Here is a 25,792-nt window from a genome sequence, read left to right on the forward strand (position 1 = left end):
TCCACATGAATGTGTGCAGCGCGCGCATGCGTCGTACCTGCCAGTGACGCCTCCGCAAGCCTCCGCGATGCTCCAGCTGCTCGGAGCATCGCGCAGGCGCTGTACACGCCATGTGTGAAAGCACCGAAGGCTTTAAACGACAGATAAGGAGCTCGGACGGGCGGGTGGGCCCTCGGGAGCACCGTACCAGAACAGTATCCAATGCTCCGGGCAGGCTCCGGTATGCCTGTACCGGGGCATACCGTCTGCAACCCACCATTGGTCTGGCCAAACCCCTAGATATTATCTTTGAAAATATATAACTGATGAAATGGCAAACTACGAGCCAGACGAGCCGTCAACAGTGAGTCTTGTGAGACCATTCTGGGAGGAGTTTGACTCTGTTGCCCCCGAGGATTTGGACAGGTTGCGTGGACGGCTGCGACCCACCACATGTTCAATGGACCCGTGTCCCTCCTGGCTGGTACTGGCATCCTGGGAGGTGACACGAGGCTGGCTTCTGGGCCTGGTGAACGCCTCATTGGGTGAGGGATCCTTACCAACTGCCTTGAAAGAGGCGGTGGTGAGGCCCTTACTCAAGAGGCCTTCACTGGACCCAATGGAGCTGGCTAATTATCGTCCAGTCTCCAACCTCCCCTTTTTAGCGAAGGTTGTTGAGAATGTGGTGGCACAGCAATTTCCACGACACCTTGACGAATCCGAATATCTAGACCCACGCCAGTCCGGCTTCCGACTCGGGCACAGCACAGAGACAGCCTTGGTCGTGCTGGTTGATGATCTCTGGAGGGCCAGAGATAGAGGTTGTTCCTCTATCCTGGTCCTATTAGACCTCTCAGCGGCTTTTGATACCATCGACCATGGTATCCTATTGCGCCGGCTGGAGGGGATGGGAGTCGGAGGCACCGTTTTACGGTGGTTCGGCTCCTACCTCTCCGACTGGTCGCAATGTGTGTTGACAGGGGGGCAGAGGTCGACCCTGAGGTCACTCACTTGTGGGGTGCCGCAGGGGTCGGTCCTCTCGCCCCTCCTGTTCAACGCATATGTGAAGCCACTGGGGGAGATCATCCGTGGTTTTGGGGTTGAATACCATCTGTACGCTGATGATACTCAGCTGTATGTTTCAACCCCAAATCACCCCAGCGAGGCTGTCGAAGTGATGTCCCGGTGTTTGGAAGCCGTCGGGGTCTGGATGGGGGACAACAGACTCAAACTCAACCCCTCCAAGACTGAGTGGCTGTGGCTACCGGCACCTCGGTTCAGTCAGCTGATTCCAACGCTGGCCATAGGGGGCGAACAACTGCCCCCTGTGGAACGGGCGTGCAATTTGGGCGTCCTCCTAGATGCCCGGCTGTCAATGGACGACCATGTGGCAGCCGTGGCAAGGGGGGCGTTCCACCAGGTTCGCCTGGTGCGCCAATTGCGCCCCCTTCTGGACCGGGATGCCCTACACAAGGTCACTCATGCACTGGTGACGTCTCGCCTGGACTACTGTAATGCTCTCTACATGGGGCTTCCCTTGGGACGCGCCCGAAGACTGCAGCTAGTCCAGAACGCAGCCGCGCGGGCAGTCATGGGGAGTACCAGGTATTCCCATGTAACACCGCTCCTGCGCGAGCTGCACTGGCTACCTGTGGTCTTTCGGGTGCGTTTCAAGGTTTTGACCACCATCTTTAAAGTGCTCCATGGCATAGGGCCTAGCTACCTGCGGGATCGCATCCTCCCACACACATCCCTGCGGCCAATTCGCTCTCACAGGGAGGGGCTTCTCCTGGTGCCGTCCACTAGGCAATGCCAACGGGCGACACCAAGGAGTAGGGCCTTCTCTGTGATGGGCCCAACCCTCTGGAATGACCTCCCCCCCGACATTAGAACCACCACTGACTTCCGCTCCTTCCGGCAGAAACTGAAGACACACCTGTTCCGACTGGCTGGCCTGGCATAATTTTTAACGTCTACCTCCTGGCATATATATTTCTTACTGGTTTTTTAGGGGGCTTAATTTTATAGGACATTGGGGTTTTAAATTCTGTATATTTTAAATTATTTACTTAGCAATACAGTTCTGTATATCTTTTATCCTCCTCTTATTTATGTATTTATCCACTTAATAATTTTAATTGTTTAAATTTTATAGTTATGATGTTTTTGATATGGACTGTACACCGCCCCGAGTCCCTTTTGGGAGAGGGGGCGGTCTATAAGCGCTAAGAAATAAATAAATAAATAAATAAATAAATAAATAAATAAATAAATAAATACGGGACAAGGACAAATTTTGTTCATGCCATTCGAAAATTTGGGGAGGGGGAAGGTTCTGATGTTAGTACCTGGGAAAATCCTTAGACAGATAATAAACAGATGTATTTTCAGCTCCTTGAAATGAATATGGAATAAGAAATGGATTTGCCAAGATTAAAGCTTGTCAGACTATTCTTTTCTTGTGATTTGACTGGGCAATTCCTTAATGGACTGTTGTGAACATAATGTACCTTGATTGCAGTGAATCATTTTACAAAGTATTCCTTAACATGTTGATCATCAAGCTAATTAGGCATGGTTGGCATGATAATTAAGTGAATATATGTAAGCCAGCAGTGTAATGTGGCTGCAAAAAAGGCAAACGAAGCATTAGGCTGCATCAGCCTTAGTTAATTTCAAATTATAGGAAACATTTATTCTTGTTTGGTCGGAAAAAAGTAATGGGGAACATTGGGAAACTAAATCTTTCAAAGAATGATTGAAAGAACGATATATCTGAGGGATCCTTAGTGCTCCCTGAGCTTGGTTGTTTTCTTGCAGATGTTCTTAGTTGTTTGTTTTCTTGCAGATATTTCATTACTCAAACTAGGTAACATCATTAGTGCTGTGTTGTTACCTAGTTTGGGTAATGAAGCATCTGCAAGAAAACAACCAAACCAGAGAGCTCCAAAGACCCCTCATTTCAACTCTGAGCTACAAATTGTTCTGACCCAGCTCCCCAAACACAACAAACCCTCTGACGTTAATGCAAAGATTCCTGTATTAGGAGTGCCAGCAGCTCCAGCAAAAAGTTTCCCTCTCACTGCAGGCTAAGAAGCCCGGAAGATGAATAGTTTGCTGCCACATCTATTCATCTGCGCCCCCTGCCTTTTATCCCCACAATGATAACCCCTCTCCCCCTAGATGGGGCTTCACTAGCACCGGTGGCACTTCCTTCCCAAGGATCGCCCCACGGATTTCCACTCCTCTGCCTTCTGAGCGTCAGTGCATCAGGCCCTGGACCCAGCTGTTCCCCCTCTTCCTCATCAGCCACCACCAGATATGGGGGCTGTTGACGCTCCATCCGAGGGCTGTCTGGTGGCCCAGGCTCCCCGTCCCCCTCTGTGTCTTTCTGCCAGTTCCACTCTCTCTTTCCCCTCGGAGCTCTCAGGTTGCCTTGATGCTGACCCAGACTCCGGCAGCCGACTGGTCACAACACAAATATTCTCCTTTATTAGCCAGATGTCTTTAAGCTTGTGGGGAAAGAGATCATATTCTTCAAATGACTTGAAAGAATGTCACACAGGTAGTCCTCAACCTATGACCACAAATTTCTGTTGCTAAGCAAGACAGTTGTTAAGTGAATCTGGCTTCCCCATTGACTTTGCGTGTCAGAAGGTCATAAAGAAAATCACATGACTCCAGATGTGATACTGCAATTGTCAGAAATACATGCCAGCTGCCAAGCTTCCAAATTTTGATCATATGATTCTGGGGATGCTGCAACAGTCATAAGGGTGAAAAATGGTCATGAATCACTATTCTAGTGCTGTTGTAACTTTGAATAGTCACTATGCAAAAGAAGATGAAGACGTCTTCTTTCTCATTGCTTTGAAATAATGACAAGAGGGCAAATTTCATGTCAGCATTGGAAAACCTTTTTAAATTTCTTTTGAGCAGTTTGATGTTGGAAACAATTGCCCAGAGAGTTTGTAACTGGATAGTAGGATGCTTTCTAAAATTAGGTAAGTGTTTCTCACTTGACATAGCAGACAAACCCTAAAAAAGATTGCATCTGAAGTTTTGGAAATGGTAGCTGTGGGACAGATATGTTTAAATGACTTCATTTTACTAGTCAAGAAGAAATAATCTGAATTAGCTGGGTCAGAGCATGGCAAAACTTTCCCCCCTCCTTTTGTTCTGTCCAGGATATGTTGAAGAATACGACTAAAGGCCACCCAGACAGGCTGCCTCTACAGATGGCCCTCACAGAACTTGAAACACTGGCAGAGAAATTAAATGAAAGGAAAAGGGATGCAGATCAGCGCTGTGAAATAAAACAAATAGCCAAAGCCATGAATGAGCGTTATCTGAACAAGGTTTGTAACACATGCTGGGGTTGAAAATCCATTCCCTTCCAGTCAGTAAACGAAACAATCAGAGAAAGGGGCCAAGCCCACCTTTGGGCCCAAATGTCTGTGTAAGCATCCTGGTCTTTAACGTCTTCTGAAAGGCCAATAGGATCAAAGCCAACCAGCTCTCTGAGGGAATCCTTTTCTCTGGTGCAGATATGGTGACAGAGGAGGTGTTATTCCTAGGTCCCACTGAATGACTGTGTATAATTGAAACACCTGGAGCAAGGCAACTCTGTCAGTTCCGATGGATTCTAAAATGTTTAAAGGAAAGGTAAAGTTTCCCCTCGCATATATGTGCTAGTCGTTGCCGAAGAGCCAGCAATGTCCAAAGACGTCTCCATGGTCATGTGGCCGGCATGGCTAAATGCCAAAGATGCACAGAATGCTGTTATCTTTCCACCAAGGTGGTCCCTATTTTTCTACTTGCATTTTTACATGCTTTCGAACTGCTGGGTTGCAGAAGCTGGGACAAGTAACGGGCGCTCACTCCATTACGCGGCACTAGGGATTTGAATCGCCAAACTGCCGACCTTTCTGATCGACAAGCTCAGCGTCTTCGCCACTGAGCCACCACATCCCTTCTAAAATGTTTAGGCTTTCTTAAATAAAAATTCCCAATATGTATTTTATACAAATATGTCACATTTGTTTCATGGGCATTAATTGCTGCCATGTTGATAGTACTGAATTTGGTTTTCTATCCCAAGTTGGGAGGAGGGAGCCAAAATAGGAACATGCGATGAAGGTGCAAGAGTGGCTTTACTCAGTTGACAAGTGTGCAAGGCTCTGAGCATCCTCCTTACACCTTCTCCATTGACATTCTGAAGACTAACCATTTATTAACTCATGTTTTCTTGAATCATAACCAATTTATTGAATGAAGAGAGTAATCTGTATGCCAGTTTTTTCCAATCAGAAGTTATCCCATTATTCCTGATTGACCAATTACAATTTTGGGGGGGCAACAAACAATTCTAGGCAGTTTTAGTCTGTTTGTTGTTTGACCCTCCTCATTTCTTAATGGGAGGTTTAAGAATCATGGTGGATCAGTGGTTAAAGTGCAGTATTGCAGCAAACTCTGCCTACTGCCAGGAGTTTGATCCTGACCTGCTCAAGGTTGACTCATCTGTCTATCCTTCCAAGGTCAATAATGCTGGCTCTATAAACTGCTTAGAGTGCTGTAAAGAATTATGAGGCTACATAAACAGAGGGATAGAATCAAGATCACGTGAAGTGTTAATGCCACTTTATAATGCCTTGGTAAGGCCACACTTGGAATGCTACATTCAGTTTTGGTCACCATGATGTAGAAAAGATGCGGAGACTCTAGAAAGAGTGCAGAGAAGAGCAACAAAGAGGATTAGGGGACTGGAGACTAAAACATATAAAGAACGGTTGCAGGAACTGGGTATGTTTAGCTTAAGAGAAAGAAGGACTAGGGGAGACATGATAGCAGTGTTCCAATATCTCAGGGGTTGCCACAAAGAAGAGGGAGTCAAACTATTCTCCAAGGCACCTGAGGGTAGAACAAGAAGCAATGGGTGGAAACTAATCAAGGAGAGAAGCAACTTAGAACTGAGGAGAAACTTCCTGACAGTTAGAACAATTAATCAGTGGAACAGCTTGCCTCCAGAAGTTGTGAAAGCCCCAACACTGGAAGTCTTTAAGAAGATGTTGGATAGCCATTTGTCTGGAACGGTATAGGGTTTCCTGCCTAGGCAGGGGGTTGGACTAGAAGGCCTCCGAGGTCCCTTCCAACTCTACTATTGCAGTGTATTGTATAAGTGCTATTGCTATTAATCAGCGCCCCCATATTTATATGACCTTGCCCATGTAGCCCAAAGTGCTTTTATAATGCGTGTTATATATGTAGTTGAGAAACTTTAATTCATTCTTTATTGCTATAGGTCATAATGAAAGTTTTCTTCTTGATTTTATCTTCTCAAGTAAGGAACCATTGATTACATACGATTTTGCCTGGTGGCAATTAAAATTTACATACAAATAATTAATGGTACAGGGTATAGGTAAACCTACTGAGAATTCATCTTTTTTAAAAATATTCATCTGTTTTTACATCTTTTTTGTGGGCCTTCAGGGGAGCCCCCTCCCCCACTTTTAGTCTGTAGTCCTACTCTTAACATTAAGAATTTATCTAGACAGATTTCAGAGTTTTAATATTATAGGGTGATAATAACAATCAGGCTTTTACTTAACTTTAATCTCTTATAAGTGCCAGAGTTATTATTGAAATGGGTGGATATTTTTTTTTTCCCCCTTGATTGTATTTTATGTTAACCCCTGACTGAAACGAAGGATTGATTGATTGATACCTGATTATCATGATGCTATAGATACAAAATTGTAAAGGAAGAATTTTATTTCATAACAAAATTAACAAAATTATGTGGACTCATATAAGCTGGTTCATATATTTTGAAAGCAGAATATGTTCAGGTGTAAAAATACTATGTTATGAAATCTTTTCGTATCATTCAGTTACTCAGCAGTGGCAGCCGGTACCTGATCCGAAGTGATGATATGCTAGAAACTGTTTATACAGACAAAGGGGAGATCATGAAAACCAAAGAACGGCGTCTGTTTATGTTAAACGATGTTCTCATGTGTGCTACTGTGCATATTCGGTAAGATTCTAGTCACACGCTATAAAACAATTGCTAAAGCGTAAGAGATAAGATACATGAACTAGGAAAGTGTGTTTTTGTGTGTGTGCTCAGAGTCCATTTTAAGTGGTTTTCAGTTGCATGTATACAATGGGTTATAATTCAGGGTTCTTACTTAGTGGCAGATCACATTTCATTATACTGTACACAAAAAAAAAATCCCATGTTCATCTCTGCGGCTTTGGGCAAAGATGCCCAAAGTTATAGGATATATGCGCAATATATGTAGGCTATCTAGATGAGATGGGTGGCACACAAATCTAATAAACATTGAGATCAAAGGTTGAGAAGTTGCAACTTAACTCTCTCCACTCCTTCCCCAAATAAGGAATTTTTTATTTATTTATTTATTTATTTATTTATTTATTTATTTATTTATTTATTTATTTATTTATTTATTTAATTTGACTTCTTAGTCGCCCCCTCTCCCCCCAGGGACTCGGGGCGACGTACAATAGCAACAGACACAACAATATAATATGGAGGAGGTGGAAAATAAATTTTTTTTTTACAATTTATTTGTGCTTCTAGACCGCCCCCTCTCCCAGAAGGGACTCGGGGCGGTGTACAGTCCATAGAGAATATCACAAAAATACAATAAAAAATTAAATATGTACAGATTGGAGGAGGTTAAAATGCAATTAAAAGAACTTAAATAAATTACAGTACTTTAAGACAATTAAAACCCCAATGACAGTTAAAATTTAAAAATTAAAATTAACAATTAACAATTAAAAATGCCCAAGAGATGGAGAAGCTCTAAATTTAAGCCAGGCCGGCTAGTTGAAACAGGTGGGTCTTAAGTTTAATACGGAAGGAGCGGAGGTCAGTTGTTTTTAAATTGAAGGAACAAAAAATATTATATAAAGGGGTACGTGGACCCAGGGATGAAATGCTACTCGTTCGGATTGGTTTGCCTGAACCGGTAGGGGAAAAAAATGCTACTGGTTCAGGCGAACTGGTGTTTCCAATGATCAGAATCGTCAAATTTCCTGCTTTCTAGCTAATCTAAATTATGTGGCACAGTGGATTCCCCCCCCCCCCGCTGTTCTAATTAACTTTGCAGACTCGGAAGGCTTCAAAATGTTCCTTTTTTAGCACTGCACGGGCACGTCTCAGGCGTGCATGAGCAGTATGCTTGGTAGCAGACTCACTGCAGACTTCAGAGGATTTCACCACTGCATGGACCTCTTGGAAACAAGGATTGGAAGGAAGGAATGAAGATATTTTATTTCTTAAGAAATTGTATATGGCTGCCCAACCCACTGTGACTTCAGGCAACTTACAGAAATAGAATCCCAGTAGAAAAGCCAATAAACCCTCCTCCTCCTCCCCTCCCGGTGACAACAGTCAAACCAACCACTTGATGGGGTCCACATGACCCTGAGGTCACCAGGCCTGCTGGCAACCCCATGTCTACAAAGCCTTTTGAAAAAGTGTCAAAGTGAGGGCCTCCTTATTTCTGCAGGGATGATGTTCCACATGGAGGGAGCCGCTTCGGAGAAGCCCCTTCTTGTAGATAGACTTCCTTAGGAGAGGGGATCCTTAAGATCCCCTGCTTCTCCTGCCTAGTGGTATTAAGGTAATATAGGTTGAATTAGACTTCCTTTCTCCCCCCAAGTTATATTGTTACTGCAAGCCACTTTTGTCCTCCCCATCATTACATTTCCTAATGAACAAATGCTCAGCACACTAGGAAATGGAATAACATTGCTAAAGGAGATGCTATAAGGGTCAGAATGGGATGGGTGCTCATTAAATAAAACTGGTGTAGAGGAAGTGAGATGTGTTAAGAGGTAATTTAAGAACTAGAAGCTTTTTATTGATTTCTTAACCTCAGGAAAAGTAAGGAAAAATGCCAAATTCCCAGTTGTCCACACAAATGAAATTCAGTAGCCATGTAGGATTAGAAGGCCCTGATGAGATAAGATCCAACATTTCACAGGACAGTGTTCCACTACTTATTGCTGGCAAAATTTTGTATTTCAGAAAATAATCCGAAATATCCAGATTTTGAGGAGATAGAACGCTATACTTCTTAAAAACTTATCTCCAAAAAGCAAAGGTGTTTGTATCTAGTCTTTTAAGCCTTTTTCATTTAAAAGTATTTTTTTTTCTAAACAATGAACTCCTCCAACTCTAGAATTGTGAGATTAATGTCGATCAAATATTTTGCAGGTCAGATTGCTACTTTTTGCACTGCTGCAATATGTGTGCATCTTTGCAGACATCATTCCCTTCATTTTTCTTCAAGAAGGGAAATGCACAATATATGCTTGTAAGGAAGGAAGTAAAAGAGCGAAAACAAAAACCTGTTAGATCACATCCCTTACTTTTCAACTATTTGCTTTGCACTCAAAATCCTCACAGATATAAATACCTCTTTATTTAAAATATAAAAATGAGCTGTCGTGGCACAGTGGTTAGAGTGCAGTGTTACAGGCTCACTCTGCCCACAGCCAGGAGTTCAATCCAGAGCAGCTCAAGGTTGACTCAGCCTTCCATCCTTCCGAGGTTGGTAAAATGAAGACACAGATTGTTGGGGGCAATAGGCTGGCTCTGTAAATCTCTCAGAGAGTGCTGAAGAAGCACTATGGAGCAGTATGTAAGGCTTAACTGCTATTGCTATTGCTTTTATAGAAGCAAGAAATAAGGTCTAGGCCACAGTCTCCTAAAGAGGTCATATATTGAACCACAAGGATTAAAAGGTGTCAATGTTTATTTTAATTTTATTGAAGAAAATTGATATGGTTGTCCAACATATTGTCAGTGACACCAGGTTGCTCACAAACATAAAAACCTAATGTAAAAGAATAAAAAGCAATAATCCCCACTCCCCTGTCAACAACAGTTAAATAAGTCACTTGATGGGCTCCATCCTACTCTGGGTTCCCTGGACAAAACCAGGTCTTTAGGACCTTGTGAAAGAGTGTCAAAGTGTGTTTGGGGGGGGGGGGCAGCCTTATTTCTGCGGGGATTATGTTCCACAGGGAGGGAGCCACCCCAGAGAAGGCCCTTCTTCTTGGTCCCAGTAGATGTACCTCCTTAGGAGAGAGGACCCGTCACGTTCCTTGCTTCCCCTCTCTGGTAGGTTGGGTAGATGCAACCAGGAGAAGAGGGTTGTTGTTGTTATTATTGTTATTCATCACACAATTAGTTAAAGTAGCATTTATTAAACTTCATATAATACATGCTTGGGAGTTGATGAACAGTCTGAAACTTTATGAAGGGATGGATGAACTGAAGAATGTGGAGGCCCCTCATCTATGCCAATTATGAGAAAAGCACAAATTTAAAAATCCACAGTTTTGGTTGAAACTGTCAGATATAATGCATGCAAATACAGGGTTGCTGTTTCTCATTTTGCTTTGGGAACCAATGCCTGAGTGAAAGATCTCTCTGATAAAATTATCACCTGCTCTAATACCACCAACCCTCAGTATCCACTGTGGTAGGTTTGAAAGAGCTCTCCCTACGGACGGGATCTTATAACAGTCCTACATATCTGCTGCATGTTGCATCCCTCCTGTGAAATGCCTTGTTCTACATTTCATAGCCTCATGTAATTATGTGGGTGGGATATATCTGCAAATGCAGGCTGAGTAGATCTTTTGCTACACGGAAGCTCTTATCCAGCAGCATTCCTATGGCAACTGAATATGTACTTTGGCTCCACTGTCGTCAAGTAAACAGGCCTTGCCAGGGTAAAATTTCTCTGGAATAGTTTCTTTATCTGTTTTTCAGCATCCATTGCAGAATTGGATTCTTTATGTCCCATGTTAGATTAGACATTTGGGGGTTTTCTTGTGCACACAACTTTTTGTGTACAAAAGCCATGTTGCTCAGTGGTTAAAATGCAGTTTTGCGGGCTAACTTTGAATTCTCACAGCCAGGAATTCAACCCTGACTGGCTCAAGGTTGACTCAGCCTTCCATCCTTTCGAGGTGGGTAAAATGAGGGCCCAGATCATTGGGGGTAATAGAACTATTCTGTAAACTGCTTAGAGAGGACTCTAAAGCACTGTGAAGTGGTATATAAGTCTTAAGTGCTATTGTTATTGCTATTTTTCTTTTTTCCCCATTGTTGGTGTTGGGTGTTTGTTTTTCTATTTTGTATTTTATTCTTGTTGTTAAATGAAAATAAATATGTTTTTTTAAAGTCTATTACAATAAACATAATGAGTCATTATTAGTCATATTATTAATTATCACCAGGAGTCCAGTTCTCCTTTTGCTGTTTGCCCTGTTGCATTTTTGGAAGACTTTTCTGCTTCTGTTTTTAACCCACTCAATTAACACTCTCCTCTCACTTCCTTGCATGCTTTGTGTGATCTGGGAAAATTGCACACACATATATTGATGTTTTTAGGCTTTGCATAGCCCATCTGTGTTCAAGACCAATGTGTTTCCTCAAAATGCAGTGTCCTGTGGAACAATGGGAACTAAATGTGGCCTTTTCCTTTTTGATGGTAACATTTTGTACTTCATTTTAGAAAGAAATCCCCAATTTTTTCCCCCTGGAAATTTGTGCTCATTAACAAAAAAAGTAATGTAGTAGAACATTTGCAGGAAGTTTACTTTGGTTTTAAAAATGAGAAAAATCTTCATGACATCTGCAATTTACCTTGTGGTTTTTGTTATTGCCAAGAAACAAAATAAGATAGCAGTATCTCTAAATCCATTTTTGCTCAGTGGGGCTTTTTCTTTGGGAAGTACTTGTAGAAACAGAGCCAAAAGTTATTCCCCCCGGGAGATTTGAATATGAAAAGATTAAAAAAAAAGTCTGAAAATATAAGGAAAAAAATAACCTCTTGTCATCATTTTTGTGGCCTTTTTCAGCTCTTCCCATGAAAATAGTGGTGTTGTAAGTGGCCAGAGATACTTATTGAAATGGAGTGTGCCACTTGGGCATGTCGACGTCATAGAATATGGAAGTAATGATGGCCAAGGTGAGAACTGCAGATTCCCTTTGCAGTCATCTTCTGAGATCATGGTTACCAACGCCAAGCCAAGTAAGTCCCAGCTGGTTATTATTTATGAATGCATCATGTTTCCCCGAAAATAAGACAGAGACTTATTTTCTTTTGACCCCTGAAATAAGCCCTTGGCCTTATTTTTGGGGAGGTCTTATTATTTTTGAGGTGCAGGAGGCGGTGAGCGTGGCCACCTCATGGCTGCTGCTGTGTTGCGATATTTTCAGGGAGGGCTTATTTTCAGGGGAGGGCTTATTTTAACACATGCGCTCAAAGGCCCAATTGGGCTTATTATCCAGGGAGGTGTTATTTTCAGGGAAACGGGGTACTTCTTTACTGTGCATGGGCTTGAAATGCTTACAAAGACTTTTACATTAGGTTTTTTTTAAATGTTAATATAGGTGGTCCTCAACTTACAACAGTTCATTTAGTGACCATTCAAAGTTAACAGTGGCACTGAAAAAAGTAACCGATGGCCATTTTTTATACGACCACTGCATCATCCCCATGGTCACCTGATCAAAACTCAGGCAACTGACTCACATTTATGACGCTTGTAATGTCCCGGGGTCATGTGACCACCTTTTGCAACCTTCTGACAAGCGAAGTCAATGGGGAAGCCAGATTCACTTAACAACAGTGTTACTAACTTAACTGCAGTGATTCAGCTAACCACTTTGGCAGGAAAGGCGATAAAATGGGGCAAGATTCACTTACCAAATGTCTCACTTAGCAACAAAAATTTTGGGCTCAATTCTGGTCGTACATCGAGGACTACTTGTATACAGAAAGCATCTGAAGGATTTATGAGACTGGCATGCATGTATTTTATATCAGTACAGGTAGTCCTCAACTTATGACTACAATTGAGTCGAAAATTTCTGGGACACTTAAGTGAGTTTTGTCCCATTTTATGACCTTTCTTGCCAGAGTTGTTAAGTGAGTCACTACGGTTGTTAGGCTAGTATGTTTGATAAGTGAATCTGGCTTCCCCATTCATTTTCCTTGTCAAAATCTTGCAATATGGTGATCATATTACCCCGAGACACTGCAACCATCATAAGTACATGCCAGTTGCCAAGCATCTGAATTTTGATCACATGAACATGGGGATGTTGCAATGGTCATAGTTGTGAAAAACAGTCATAAGTCGTTTTTTTCAGCACTGTTGTTACTTCAAACGGTCACTAAACAAATGGTTGTAAATCGAGGACTACCTATAGTACATATTGTGCTGGGCATCTGGTTTAGTGATTTTTCTTTTTGTGTTTGAGTTTCATCGTTCACACAAGAAGCTTACAACTAGAGCGTGTCCCTTAAGCTTCTGCTTTCAGTAGCCGTTGCATATTAATCAGGATTATCCAGTGGAATTTGGAGTATTCCCCATATTGAAATGGATCCACTTAATCTGCATCCTTTGTATCTCCAAACCAGTGGTGGGTTCTGGATCCCGTTCCAACAAAGTACATTTGGAACAGGCCCAGCGTCATCCACATGGATGTGCACGCACAGTGCACGCATGCGTCTTACGGCCTCCGCAAGCCTCCACAACGCTCCAGCTGCTCAGCGGAGCATCGCGCAGGCGCTGTACACGCCGCGCACATGCGCAGAAGCACCAAAGATTTAAAAGAGTGGTAAGGAGCTCAGACAGGCGGGTGGGCCCTCTGGAACACCGTACCGGAACGGTATCCGGTGCTCCGGGCAGGCTCCGGTACGTACTGGAGCGTACCGCCTGCAATCCACCACTGCTCTAAACCTATGTAACAGTTTCCCAATTTTTTTATTTTTAAAACATTAAATCTATAAAGGACAGGTAGGGGAAGATCTTCTGGTACCCTGTTTCCCACAATAAAAAGAAAATTCTACTTTTATTACAAAATTGGTTTTACTGTATAGCTGAAGGATGATCCTTCTTGATCCTTGTTAGAAAGCTGCCAGAATAAAAAAAAACCAACAATGCAAGAAGCTGTTTAGTCTGGGTTGATTTTTGGTAAAGGGTTAGTGAAAAAGTTATTCGTTGAATTATTAAGCTTAATTTGGTAATTACATTAATGTTTCAGCAGGTGGCAGCACTTGTTTTTTACCTAGCTTATACTCAGAAGCTAATCAGGATTGCTGCCAGTTAGTATTTAGATGGGAAATTTCCAGGATTGTAAATTACACTGAGAAACAAACCATCTCAGAAGAAGCCAGTAGCTAACCATTTCCGTAGTGCTGGCAAGAAAACTACATGCCTGTAGTCTTTCAACAGTGGATCTCAAGTTGAAGGAGAATTTTCTTTTTGCATTGCATACAGTGGTACTCTTGAAGTAGCGTAAATAATATAAAAAACATGCAAAGTTTTTTTAAGACACCCCCCCCCCCCGAAACAATATAGTCCTGTCTGTCTTTTCCAATTCGGTCTAGAACTGAGCACAGCTCCTGTCTGCATTGTTTATTCCAGATTTTCCATCCTGGTGGTCTTTGGATGCTAAGATTAGAAAATTTCCCAAGCTATCGTAACCAAATTGGCTAAGAATGGTTAAACTGTACTACTAATTCAGCTAGAAGGCACTGTTTTCTATAAACGTATTGTTCACATTCTTGTTCATTATCTCTTCTTTGTGTAGCTTTTTTTGGTTTTATTTCATAGTGGTGACAAGAATAGGTGCTTTTCAGACACAAAATGGAATCATGGAGAAGAGAAAGAGAAAAGCACACAATGGTTAAATAAAGACAAGCTAAAGATAAAAAAAATAAAAATCTTGTCTGATCAATATCCAAATTAAATGAAACATGGTGGTCGGGGCACACTGTACAATTTAGCTATTGTTGAAATTATGCAACTGTGTGGGTTGCAGTTTTATACCATACTATGTGACATTACAATGAAGGAAAAGATACGAAAACTGCCTTACCACCAATAACAATTTGCTAATCACTTTATGATGCTGTTTGGACTACCTTAGAAGTATGCTTCTCTGCAAAGCCATTTGAAAAAAGGAATGCTAAATTCTTCTTTAGAACCTGCCAAGGTAAAAGGTCGGAGCAATTTTTCTTAAACTTTAACATCTGTGGACTTTAACTCACAGAATGACCCAACCAGGGTCATTGCTTTCCCTTGACCTGTCTTACCAATGAAATCTTGTATAGGAAAAAAAAAAAGCTCATTTCAAAAATCAGAAGAGGAAGTTCTAGGTGCTGGAAACAACAGCAAGTTAACCAGACAGAAAGCAATTGGCACGGAACTCACATGACTCAGAAATTCTGACTTGCAACAATAACAGTCAGAAGAAATCCCATCAGCACTTTGATACTTGAGTGAGCTTTCGTTGTTAAGTGCACACAGTAGCTGGGTTTACACATTGCACTAAGCCTAAGATATGACTTGTTTGTGAATGATGGGTTCTAGCCAGGGATGAAATTCAGCAGATTCTGACAGGTTCTGGAGAACCGGTTGCGGAAATTTTGAGTTGTTTGGACTACTGGCAAATATCACCTTTGACTGGCCTCGGAGTGGGGAGGGAATGGGGATTTTGCAGTATCCTTCCCCTGCCACGCCCACCAAGCCACGCCCACAGAACTGGTAGTAAAAAAAAAGAATTTCACCACTGGTTCTAGCTTATTACATTGAGTTGAAGCCAATTTTGATCTATGCTCATTGTTAAGCAAATAGCTTGCTGTGAGGTATGAACCAAACCACTATTTAGCTTTTTTAGATGCCATTTGCAAACTGTTTAGTTTCTTGGAGAAAAGACAGCTAGCTGCTCTGTTCTTCTTTTAAAGAGATGGTTAGATTTTCTAAGAAATGTGAAGGGTTGGGCATTTAATTTATTGTTGTGAAGTAAAAAAAAGAAGTATGTGCAATGGTATGTGCCTTCTCTTTATTTCACAACATATGTTAAATTCCATGGTGACTTCACAGCTCCAAGGCTGGTTATGCTTCCTTTAACTGATCCTTCCACCCACCTGTATTTCATATCGTTACTTCCTCCCTTGAGACTTGTGCTGTTGCTGTGCAACTTGTGAAAACTTAGCAAGCTTTTGTTATTGTTAAAGAGCCCATAGATAAGTGTACACTTAGAAGCAGGAGGATGAGCTTTAATAAAGACAAAGAGTCTTTAAGAGCAACAGAAGGTCCCACATTATTATTCTCACCATCTATAATGTGGTGGTAAGTACACTGACATGGGTCTCCCCTCCCCCCCCCAAAAGTCTCAACATGACAGATTTCTCTTGAGATCAGATGCCCTACACCAGAGCTGTCAAACTCCCACCCCACAAGCTGGATGTATCACATGCTCACCACATCCAGTTTAGTGAAGGGGGGAAAAGTCCCTATATGTCACGGGATGCCACCATGATGACATGGGTTTGATACCCCTGCCCTTGTTGTTAGTTGCGAAGTTGTATCCAACCCATTGTGACCCCATGGACAACATTCCTCCAGGCCTTCCTGTCCTCTACCATCCTCTGGAGTCCATGTAAGCTCACGCCTATTGCTTCGGTGACTCCATCCAGCCACCTCATTCTCTGTTGTCCTCTTCTTCTTTTGCCCTCGATCTTTCCCAACATTAGGCTCTTCTCCAGTGACTCCTTCCTTCTCATTAGGTGGCCAAAGTATTTGAGTTTCGTCTTCAGGATCTGGCCTTGTAAAGAGCAGTCAGGGTCACCCCTGCCCTACACTGATTGAAATATATAAAGCGTCCAGCTATCTCATTTTTTAAAAAAAATATAGGTTAAATGCAAATACAGCTTGTTTGTAAATGATATAAATTAGCACACTGAGTGATTTTAAATAGATGAGCTTCAGTAAGTTTGGTATACTGTGGTGGTTAAAACATTGAGCTCAAACCCAGGAGACTGTGAGTTCTAATCTTGCCTTCAGCACATTTGAGTGACTTTGAGCCAGTCACTCTCTCTTAGCCCTAGGAAGAAGGCAAAACGAGCACTTCTGAAAAATACACAATTCGTCTAGGTAGTCACCAAGGGTCAAGACTGACTCAAAGGCTCACACATCCAGTAATCAGGAACTCAATATAAATATAAATAAATATAGATGCATGCTTGGATCATCCTTTCCGCAACTATGATTGGTTTTATGCAATTCCTTAGTAACTTTGTAGGAAGCTCACTTAAGGGCTCAGTTTATAGCTTGGTTAATGCTGAATAGAACTGGAGACCTGGCCTTTATTGGGGGCACTTAGCCCACTGAAAGAGACATAACTCTTTTCCGCCTTTTGGCAAGGATATGGAGGAAGGGGAGAGAAGAAGAACAACTCATTTGTATCCAGTTATCTTTTAAAAAAAGTTCCCTTGCTTCTTTGGAAGCAGTAGGGAGTATTAAGAAAAAGTAATGGTCCTTGCAAATATAGGCAGGCATTTTTAAAGGATAACAAAGATAAAAGTAGCTTTAACACACACACACACACACACACACACACACACACTCACACACACACACTTTTGATCCAAATTCTGACCTTTCCCATTTACCCCATTTTAATTTTCCGTTCCTTTCAGAAATGAGGTAAATTCAAAATGGATCAAACATGCAAATAAATCCCCTCTAAATCCAGGATACCTTAAAACTGTCCTGCTGAATTAAATTGAAATCTAACAATGTCAATCTACTGATAAACAAAAGATAGTATTGTGACAATATTGATCTGATCTCCATAAAAGAACATTGAAAGCCAGTACCAACCCTTCACAGTAGGTATTTTGCAATGTGGAGGAATGCAGGCAAAGCAAGCTTGCTTGAATCATTAAACCAGCTACATCTTTATCCTGGCTCATGGGGTGGCTTTGTAGTCCGCTTGTCTTTGCCAAGGAAGCAAAATGGCTGTGCATGTACAAACATGTGGAGATAGTTGAAAGCTGCAGAAGACTTGCAAAAGATGTGGCTGCCTTAATGTTTCTCATGTGTTGCAAAGCACCTCTTTTGAAACATGACATAATCCCAATTCATGCTGCTCTAACTAATAGGAACAGGATTTAGATCCCTATATCCTCCTTCTCTTAATGTGAAAAATCAGGTTTTAATTTTAATGCTTTCATTTCCTCTTATTTATTTATTTTTCTGCCTGTCTGTGATTTTCTTAGGAAATAATATAAACGTTATGCTTGCCACGTCTTCAAGCTCACTGCTTCCAAGGGTACTTGTTTTGAGATGCTGTAGATTGTTGTGGTAAAGTTTTAATTTGGCTTGGCTTTTCATTGCGCACGTGTTGGTTTCAGTACATAAGAATGTGAAAGAACTGATCTAGCTCAAACCAAAGGCCTGTCTCGTTTATCTTTATTTTAAACGAGTGTCCAGATACTTATGAGAAACCAAAAACACAACTTTAATACAATAAGATCCTTATGCTTTTATTTTCTAGCCACTGTATTAAGAGACATATTGATGTTCCCATTTGGGAGAAGAGGTATACAGGGAGTCATTGACTTAGGATCATAATTGAAAAATGTAAGCGAGACAGCTGTTAAGTGAATTTTGTCCCATTTTGCGACCTTTTTTTGCCACAGTTGTTAAGTGAATCACGTCACTTGTTAAGTTAGTAAGACAGCTGTTAAGTGAATCTGGCTCCCCCTTTGACTTTGCTTGTCAGAAGGTTGCAAAAGGTGATCACATGACATTGCACTCGTCATAAATATGAGCCAGTTGCCAAGTGTCTGTATTTGATCATGTGACCATGGAGAGGCTGCAATGGTCATAAGTGTGTGGGAAAGGTCATAAGTCTCTTTTTTCACTGTAACGTCAAATGGTCACTGAACGAATAGTTGTAAATCGAAGACTACTTGTACAATAATCTTCAGGTTTCTAAAAGGAAGTCATCTAGAGGAGGGAATGAACTCTTCTCTGTTGTCCTGTAGGGTAGGACTAGAAACCCTAGGTCAGGGGTGTCCAAACTTGAGAACTTTAAGACTTGTGGACTTCAACTCCCAGAATTCCCCAGCCAGCCATGCCACAAGTCCACAAGTCTTAAAGTTCCCAAGTTTGGACACCCCTGCCCTAGGTTGACTCTTCAGAAAACAGATTTAGATTAGGTTTTACGGGAAAAAAAATACTGACAGGATAAGCTCTCAAGCAGTGGAACAAGTTTCCTTATGAAATGGTTCTTCCCCCTCATTGTAGATCTTCAAACAGAGGCTGTATAGTCATGGGATGTGCTTAAATAGATTTTCCATTAAGCAAAGGGTCAGGCTAGGTGACCTCTGAGGCGCCTTTCCACTCCATGGTTCTATGTACCGTTTTAACAGCACTAGATCTACTTACTTTTGAGAAAACTGATTTAGATTCACTTTGCCAATTTTGGAGATTGCATGAGTTTTACGTAATAGATTAATTGAGAAGATTAGTTAAAGATTATGTTTTTTATATCTATTAGAACATTGTTTAATTCCCCAAATCACTGTATTTACCTCTATAAAATTAAACATGCTTTGATCAAATGTCAGGGTCACTTTAATTCCCATCATCCTCATTTGTGAGCTTGTTTAAGACATAATCATGTTTCATTCTAACTGAGAATGCGGTTTTTTGTGATTCTGCTCTATAAATTTAATTGGATTTATCATGCCAAGCAAACATCAGAATCTCCTCTGTTATTCAGGTTGTTCAATTACTGGGCATGACAACCAGGAGTGGGTGGCAATTTCAGAGGTAACCAAGGAAAAGCACAGGGCTAATGGCAACTATTGTTAAGTGTGTAAAGAGCTTATGTAACACACACACACACACACACACACACACACACACACACACACGAGATGCAGGAAGTTTATAGAGCAAGAAAATCTAAAAGGACATAGTTCCTTGATCCCCATCTTTAATATTAATAAGGGACATTTTATGTCAGTCTGTTGGAGATCAACATCTAAATCATTAGTGAAAGCTTTCCTTTACTTGAACTCTGTTTCTGTAGGATTCTTGGTTTGGCTTCTTTTTTGTAATAAAAACCTTGCTTCTGAATGTTTGATAAGGTGAAAAAAAAATAAACCTTACGTTGTTATGTAACTCTGCTCTTGTAGGTAGATCACATCTACACAATGGTTGGGTCACTAACAACCACAATTATTTTCACATTATTCAGATCACAGATAGTTTCATATTAGGACAGGCTGCATTGCTTTGTCAATCCCATGTTGTTGATCTGTCTGTGTGAGCATGTATGCACCTGAATATATTCAAGATGGTTCTCACACCAGTGGTGCCTATTTTCAGAGTGGAAACAGCTGGGTTGAAATATGGCTGGAAATGAGAAAATCCCAACTTGCCCTATTTCTACAGTTGTAATTGGCACAAAGTCATGAACAGAGTTTTGTTAGTATATAGGGCTTCCTACCAAGAAAAGCCTTATGGGATAAGATTTCTCAATTTGTATCATTTCAGGAGACAGGTACACAAAATCACATGGCAAAATGTTCCTAAGTTTATGTATATACACAAACATATACAGTATAGGCTGCTTAATCATTTGTGTTGAATCAGTCTATAATTAAACATGCAAGTGCATAGACTGATTACATGCCATCAAGTTGTTTTCAATTCCTGTTCTATGATATATCCAATGCCTTAGAAATTTTTTTGTATCCTTCTCCTCTCTGATACTTTCCAATAATATCTTTGTAGACCATGGCTTTTGCTGTAAGAGGCAACTGAGTAAACGTCACAAAAAATCTACAACAGCTGACCTTTATAGGGGCTTGATCAGAGCCACTGTAATTGGTGTGTACAGACTACTATTTAATATCAATTTGAATGTGATTGGTTATTTCTGAGCACAGCCACATCCCTACGTATAAGGAATGTGCATACTTATGCAACCACATTATTTTATTGTTATTTTCCCCCCTACAAAATCTCAATTTGCTTTTCAATTGAATTGCAAAGCTTATAAATTGTATTAAAAGGTGGAAATTTTTTTGAAGTGGTTTATCTTGGTCTGACTTTTTTTGTTGTTTTGCATCTCAAAAACCTGGCGTTTTAACAGGGGTGTATTGACTTTTTATATCCACTTTACGTACTATTCTTGCAACTTTGGTTGCAATATCAAATGACTGTGTAACTTTATCCAGACATTTAATGGCATATTTTTGTGTTTCAGATAAGCTTTATATGGGACCAGGGCAACTGTATAATGATTTGCAGAACCTCTTACATGACTTGAATGTAGTTGGCCAAATCAGTCAACTAATATGCAGCCTGAAGGGAAACTACCAGGTAACAAGTAATGGATCTAGAATTAAGTTTTCAGATTAAGCAAACACTTATATTATTTTATGCGATGCTAATGCGATTATTGTTAAATGGTAAACTGTGGAGTTGTAAGTAGATTAGCGATGCCTTGCTGAGTTTGTTGTACTTAAATCTATTTGCGTATGTGCAATCTAAGCATAGGATATTCAGTAAGGTATTTTTATTCAGTGATGTTAAGGAAAACGTCGTATGCTTGTATCATGAGTTAATAGCAGTGTTTCTTTAGCATAGAGCATTATGCCATCAGGTCTGTTTAAGCATTATTTAATCCTACTGACATGGTTTCCCCCCCTCTTGTTTTAATCCATGCTGTACAATATGTCTGTGCCTGTGTTCCTTTCAAGCAAAAATTACATAGAAAGGCAGGCCTTTTCACATTGCATCTGCAAAAGAAATTTTAGCTTAAATTCTGACGGTGTATCTTAAAATGGTTTGTAGTCCAGCTTCACAGGTTTTTGATACCACAGAAAAAATGAACTTAATGTAACGTTATGTGAACTTCAACATTTGTTCTTGTTGTCGTTGTTGTTCCACCAGAATTTAAATCAGTCGGTGGCTCATGACTGGACCTCAGGTTTACAGAAACTCATTTTGAAAAAAGAAGATGAAATTAGAGCAGCAGACCGCTGTCGAATTCAACTTCAGCTTCCAGGAAAACAGGACAAGTTAGTAGCAACCTTGAACTGCAGAGGACATACATTTTCTGGAAAGCCCTTGAGGGGAAGTTTTCATGAAAGCCAACACAGTAAAATGTAGCTTCTGGGTAGGAGGAAGCAGGATCATGTTTAGTGTTGCAAAATAATGATGATAGCCATGTGCTCGGGAGCAGATCTTGATAGGATCTGTCTTTATGTGTGAGGCATTTTTCTGGCAGCAATTTTCCAGCTCTCCATTGCTGTGTAACAAGCTCCAGGCAAACGGTACCCTCATAATTTATACCATGTTCAAGATGTGAGTAGACTGTATGCACCTCATAACCACAGAAGTAGGAAGCGTTTTAGGTGTGTCCTAGGGAACTGAAATAAAATCCTACTAGCTAACTGATGCTGTGCTTATTTAGTTCAGTTTCTATATATGTGTATGCAGGTAGTTCTTGACCTACAACAGCTCATTTAATGACCATTTGAAGTTGCAACAGCACTGAGAAAAGTGACTTATCACTATTTTTCACACTTAAAACTGTTACGGCATCCCCTGATAAAATTCAAATGCCTGGCAACTGACTTGTATGTATGACAGTTGTAGTGTCCTTGGGTCATGTGATCACCTTTTGTGACCTTCTGACAAGCAAAGTCAATGGGGAAGCCATTAACAACCATGTTGCTAATTTAACAGCTGCAGTGATCCACTTAACAAAAATGGCAAGAAAGGTTTTAAAATGGAGCAAAACTTTCTTAACAAATGTCTCAGCAACAAAGGTTCTGAATTCAATTATGGTCCTAAATCGAGGACTACCTGTGGTTTGAGCCAACAATCCTTCTTCTCTAGATATTTGATACAGTTTTTAAAAAGCAGAACTTCATAAGGAATCCAAACTTCCTTTCCTTGCATGAGAATGAACAGTTGTGCCGGCCTCAACCTGACTGCTTATTATTTTCTTATTCTCTAACATATTTCAGAAGTTATAAGAAATCCTAATCTAGTGAATTTATGTAGTCCTGTTTCAGTATGCTAATACTTTACCAATTTCCCAGCTTTGATTTTAAACCAGCAGCAACCCACGGGTAAAAGAGATAGTATCACAACTCTGACACAACTTGTATTTCTCAGTGCAAGGAGACCGCAATTGCCTGAAAGGCTATTCAAGGTTATCAATATAGGACATTGATCATTTATGCTAGGAATGGAGTCAGAATAATGGGATACAGTGACTATGAATGTCAGCCTCTTTTTCCCAAACAGGAACCGTTCCCAACTCAGAGAGAATTGATAGGTCTTTTCTAAGATAGGCCTTAAATAAAACCTATTTGCAAATTATGAAAGTGTTCATCTCAGTGTTGAAAGAAAAACTAATGCTGTTCAATAGAACGTGTAATAATTAATTTGGTGCTAATGAATCTTTGTTTTCTGCCTGCCAAAAGAGCATATGGCATACTTTTATTGTGCAACAGGAATAGGCACTATGACTTATTTTCTTTAATTTTAATAGATCAGGACGGCCTACTTTCTTTATGGCTGTGTTCAACACGTTTACACCTGCCATCAAACAGTCGTGGATCAGAAGTTTACAAATGGCTAAGCTTGCTTTAGGTAAGATTTTCTTTTGCTGTGCTTAAAAGTTACATAAATTAAACTGAAGGAGGGTTAATCTCTGTGTCTTCTGAATAATTGTGGCAAAGGTGAGGAATACTGACAGAAAATGAGCTAATAAATGATTTATCCTAGATAGTGACCAGAGTTTGGCAAAACTTAGAAAACTCAAAGTCTAAGAAATCAATTGAAAGAAGAGAGATTTCAGTTCTATTTGCAGGGAATCTCCATGACTGGCTTCTGCAGCTAAGGACCAACCATTTCAGTACTGGAAAAGGGTCAGAAACACTGAAGAAATCAGTCCTCTAATGAAAATACGAAGCTAGATGTAGTCAGGCATCTTTTGCTAATTTATATCATGCACTGATTTGAGCTGCTTTGTGTATCCTTTTGCTAGTTTATTCTATGCTGGGGTTCTTTTTGCTGGCAAAATTATCTCTCACTCCCCCCCCCCCCCGTCCCCTCTCCCTCTTGTTATTCTTTTAATGCAAAATCTGTTCCCCAAATACTAATATGTAGTAAACACTATATATTTTCATTATACTGATGCATTTATTTTACTTTGGACATAGCCTAATACTTTTTGCAGTTAAGATCTGAAGAAGGACAAAACCACCATATCTCTCCATATGCATGCGGACACTCTTTTACACTACTATTCAAAGTTAATATATTTTTGGAAGATCATTTTTAAATAGATATCTGCATGAGGGATTTTCTCTATAGAGATTATATAAATATTTGTTATCTTTTAAAATGTTATCTTTTGAAACTTTTGAATGCATAAACGTTGCCTTCTAGAATAAGCAGCACAAGGCTGCAGAGTTTCTCTAGAACAGTGGGTCTCAACCTTCCTAATGCCGCGACCCTTTAATAAAGTTCCTCATGTTGTGATGACCCCCAACCATAAAATTATTTTATGTTTTCCGTATTTTTTCGAAAATATGTGTTTTCCGATGATCTTAGGCGACCCCTGTGAAAGGGTCGTTCGACCCCCAAAGGGGTCCCGACCCACAGGTTGAGAACCATTGCTCTAGAACTTCCCATTATTAACCTTAATGCCTTTATAAAACATCTTTGTGAACCCTGAAAAGAAAACATTTGATTACTTGGTTATTCTACAGAAACAGCTGCTAGAAAATATGTGTCTATTCATATTCAATTGGTAACATAAAAACATAGCAATAACTTATTGGAAACACAGACATTTCTTTTTTCCCTTTTGCCATTATAGCTGATGAAAATCTGCTGGGTTGGTTCTGTATAGATGACGATGGGAACCAGATTAAAAAAGAGAAACACCCACTCCTTGTGAAACACATGCCTGTGATGATGGCCAAACAACAGGAATTTAAGGTAAATATCATGGATTTTGTTTGCTAACTAGCTAGTGAACAGATTGAAACATGCATGGGCTAAGTTACTTTACCTAAAGTTAAATTTTATTTCCTCTTTATCAGTTATGTGGACTGGAAGCATCTTTTACTAACTTAATGTCAAAATCCAAAATTGACATAGAACATAAAACTGTTAGACAGAAAAAGTGGTTAATAATATACATTTGTGCAAGATAGAAATCATTTTTCTTCTACTCATTGGCTTCAGTTTTACTGGCAGTGGGTCAGAAAAGCGTTATTTATTTATTCATTTCTTTATTTATCGCCATAGCAAAATATATGACATTTTTACTAACAATTTTTATTTTGTGTATTAAGGTTGAATGTGCTGCTTATAATCCTGAACCTTGTTTATGTGAAGAAAGTGACCCTGATTCTCTTTCTACGGAGTATGGTTTTCTGTGGGTAAGAATTTGATTTTTTTTCAAAGTTCACATAATAGCATTTGTAGAGAATGGAATAATAGTCTAGAAATTAATTCACTTTTGCAAATTCTGTTTCACAATCATAGATATAGATATTATAGGATATAGATAATAGAGATATACTATAGGTATGTGGCACGGTGGCCTAGATGTGAATATGCTCACCTCCCTCTTAGAAGATTGAGAGTTCAATCCTAGGCAGAGAGACAGATGTTTATTTATCAGGGCAAGAGAGAAAATATCTACTGTGAACTCCACATAGGTATCAGGAAGGGCATCCAGCTAGTAAATGCTCAGGTCTATTCAGTTGCCCTGACTCCACCCTGATAAAAAGGGATTATTGAATAGAGTAAAGAACGGGTGATGCTTAATGCATGAAAGCAACAGGACAGTTCTCATTATAAGCCTTTCTTGAGACTTCTTTTCTTAGAAATTGTACAGTACAGAAAA

General features: G+C 40.3%; 1 protein-coding gene across 3 annotated transcripts in view; it reads left to right on the forward strand.

The window, feature by feature from the left end:
* The window catches only part of ARHGEF10 (Rho guanine nucleotide exchange factor 10), a 108,281-nt gene that overhangs the window by 52,224 nt on the left and 30,265 nt on the right, over window positions 1-25,792 (forward strand). For all 3 annotated transcript variants that reach the window (XM_081944670.1, XM_081944669.1, XM_081944671.1), the window contains exons 16-23: window positions 4,167-4,337; window positions 6,873-7,018; window positions 11,896-12,068; window positions 21,119-21,234; window positions 21,808-21,935; window positions 23,420-23,520; window positions 24,755-24,876; window positions 25,236-25,322. In XM_081944670.1, coding sequence (XP_081800796.1) covers window positions 4,167-4,337; window positions 6,873-7,018; window positions 11,896-12,068; window positions 21,119-21,234; window positions 21,808-21,935; window positions 23,420-23,520; window positions 24,755-24,876; window positions 25,236-25,322 — 1,044 coding nt within the window. The remainder of the gene's footprint in view (window positions 1-4,166; window positions 4,338-6,872; window positions 7,019-11,895; window positions 12,069-21,118; window positions 21,235-21,807; window positions 21,936-23,419; window positions 23,521-24,754; window positions 24,877-25,235; window positions 25,323-25,792) is intronic.

This window comes from Natrix helvetica (genome assembly GCF_964273705.1).
Source record: "Natrix helvetica genome assembly, chromosome: 2".
In the NCBI taxonomy this organism is placed as follows: Eukaryota; Metazoa; Chordata; class Lepidosauria; order Squamata; family Natricidae; genus Natrix; species Natrix helvetica.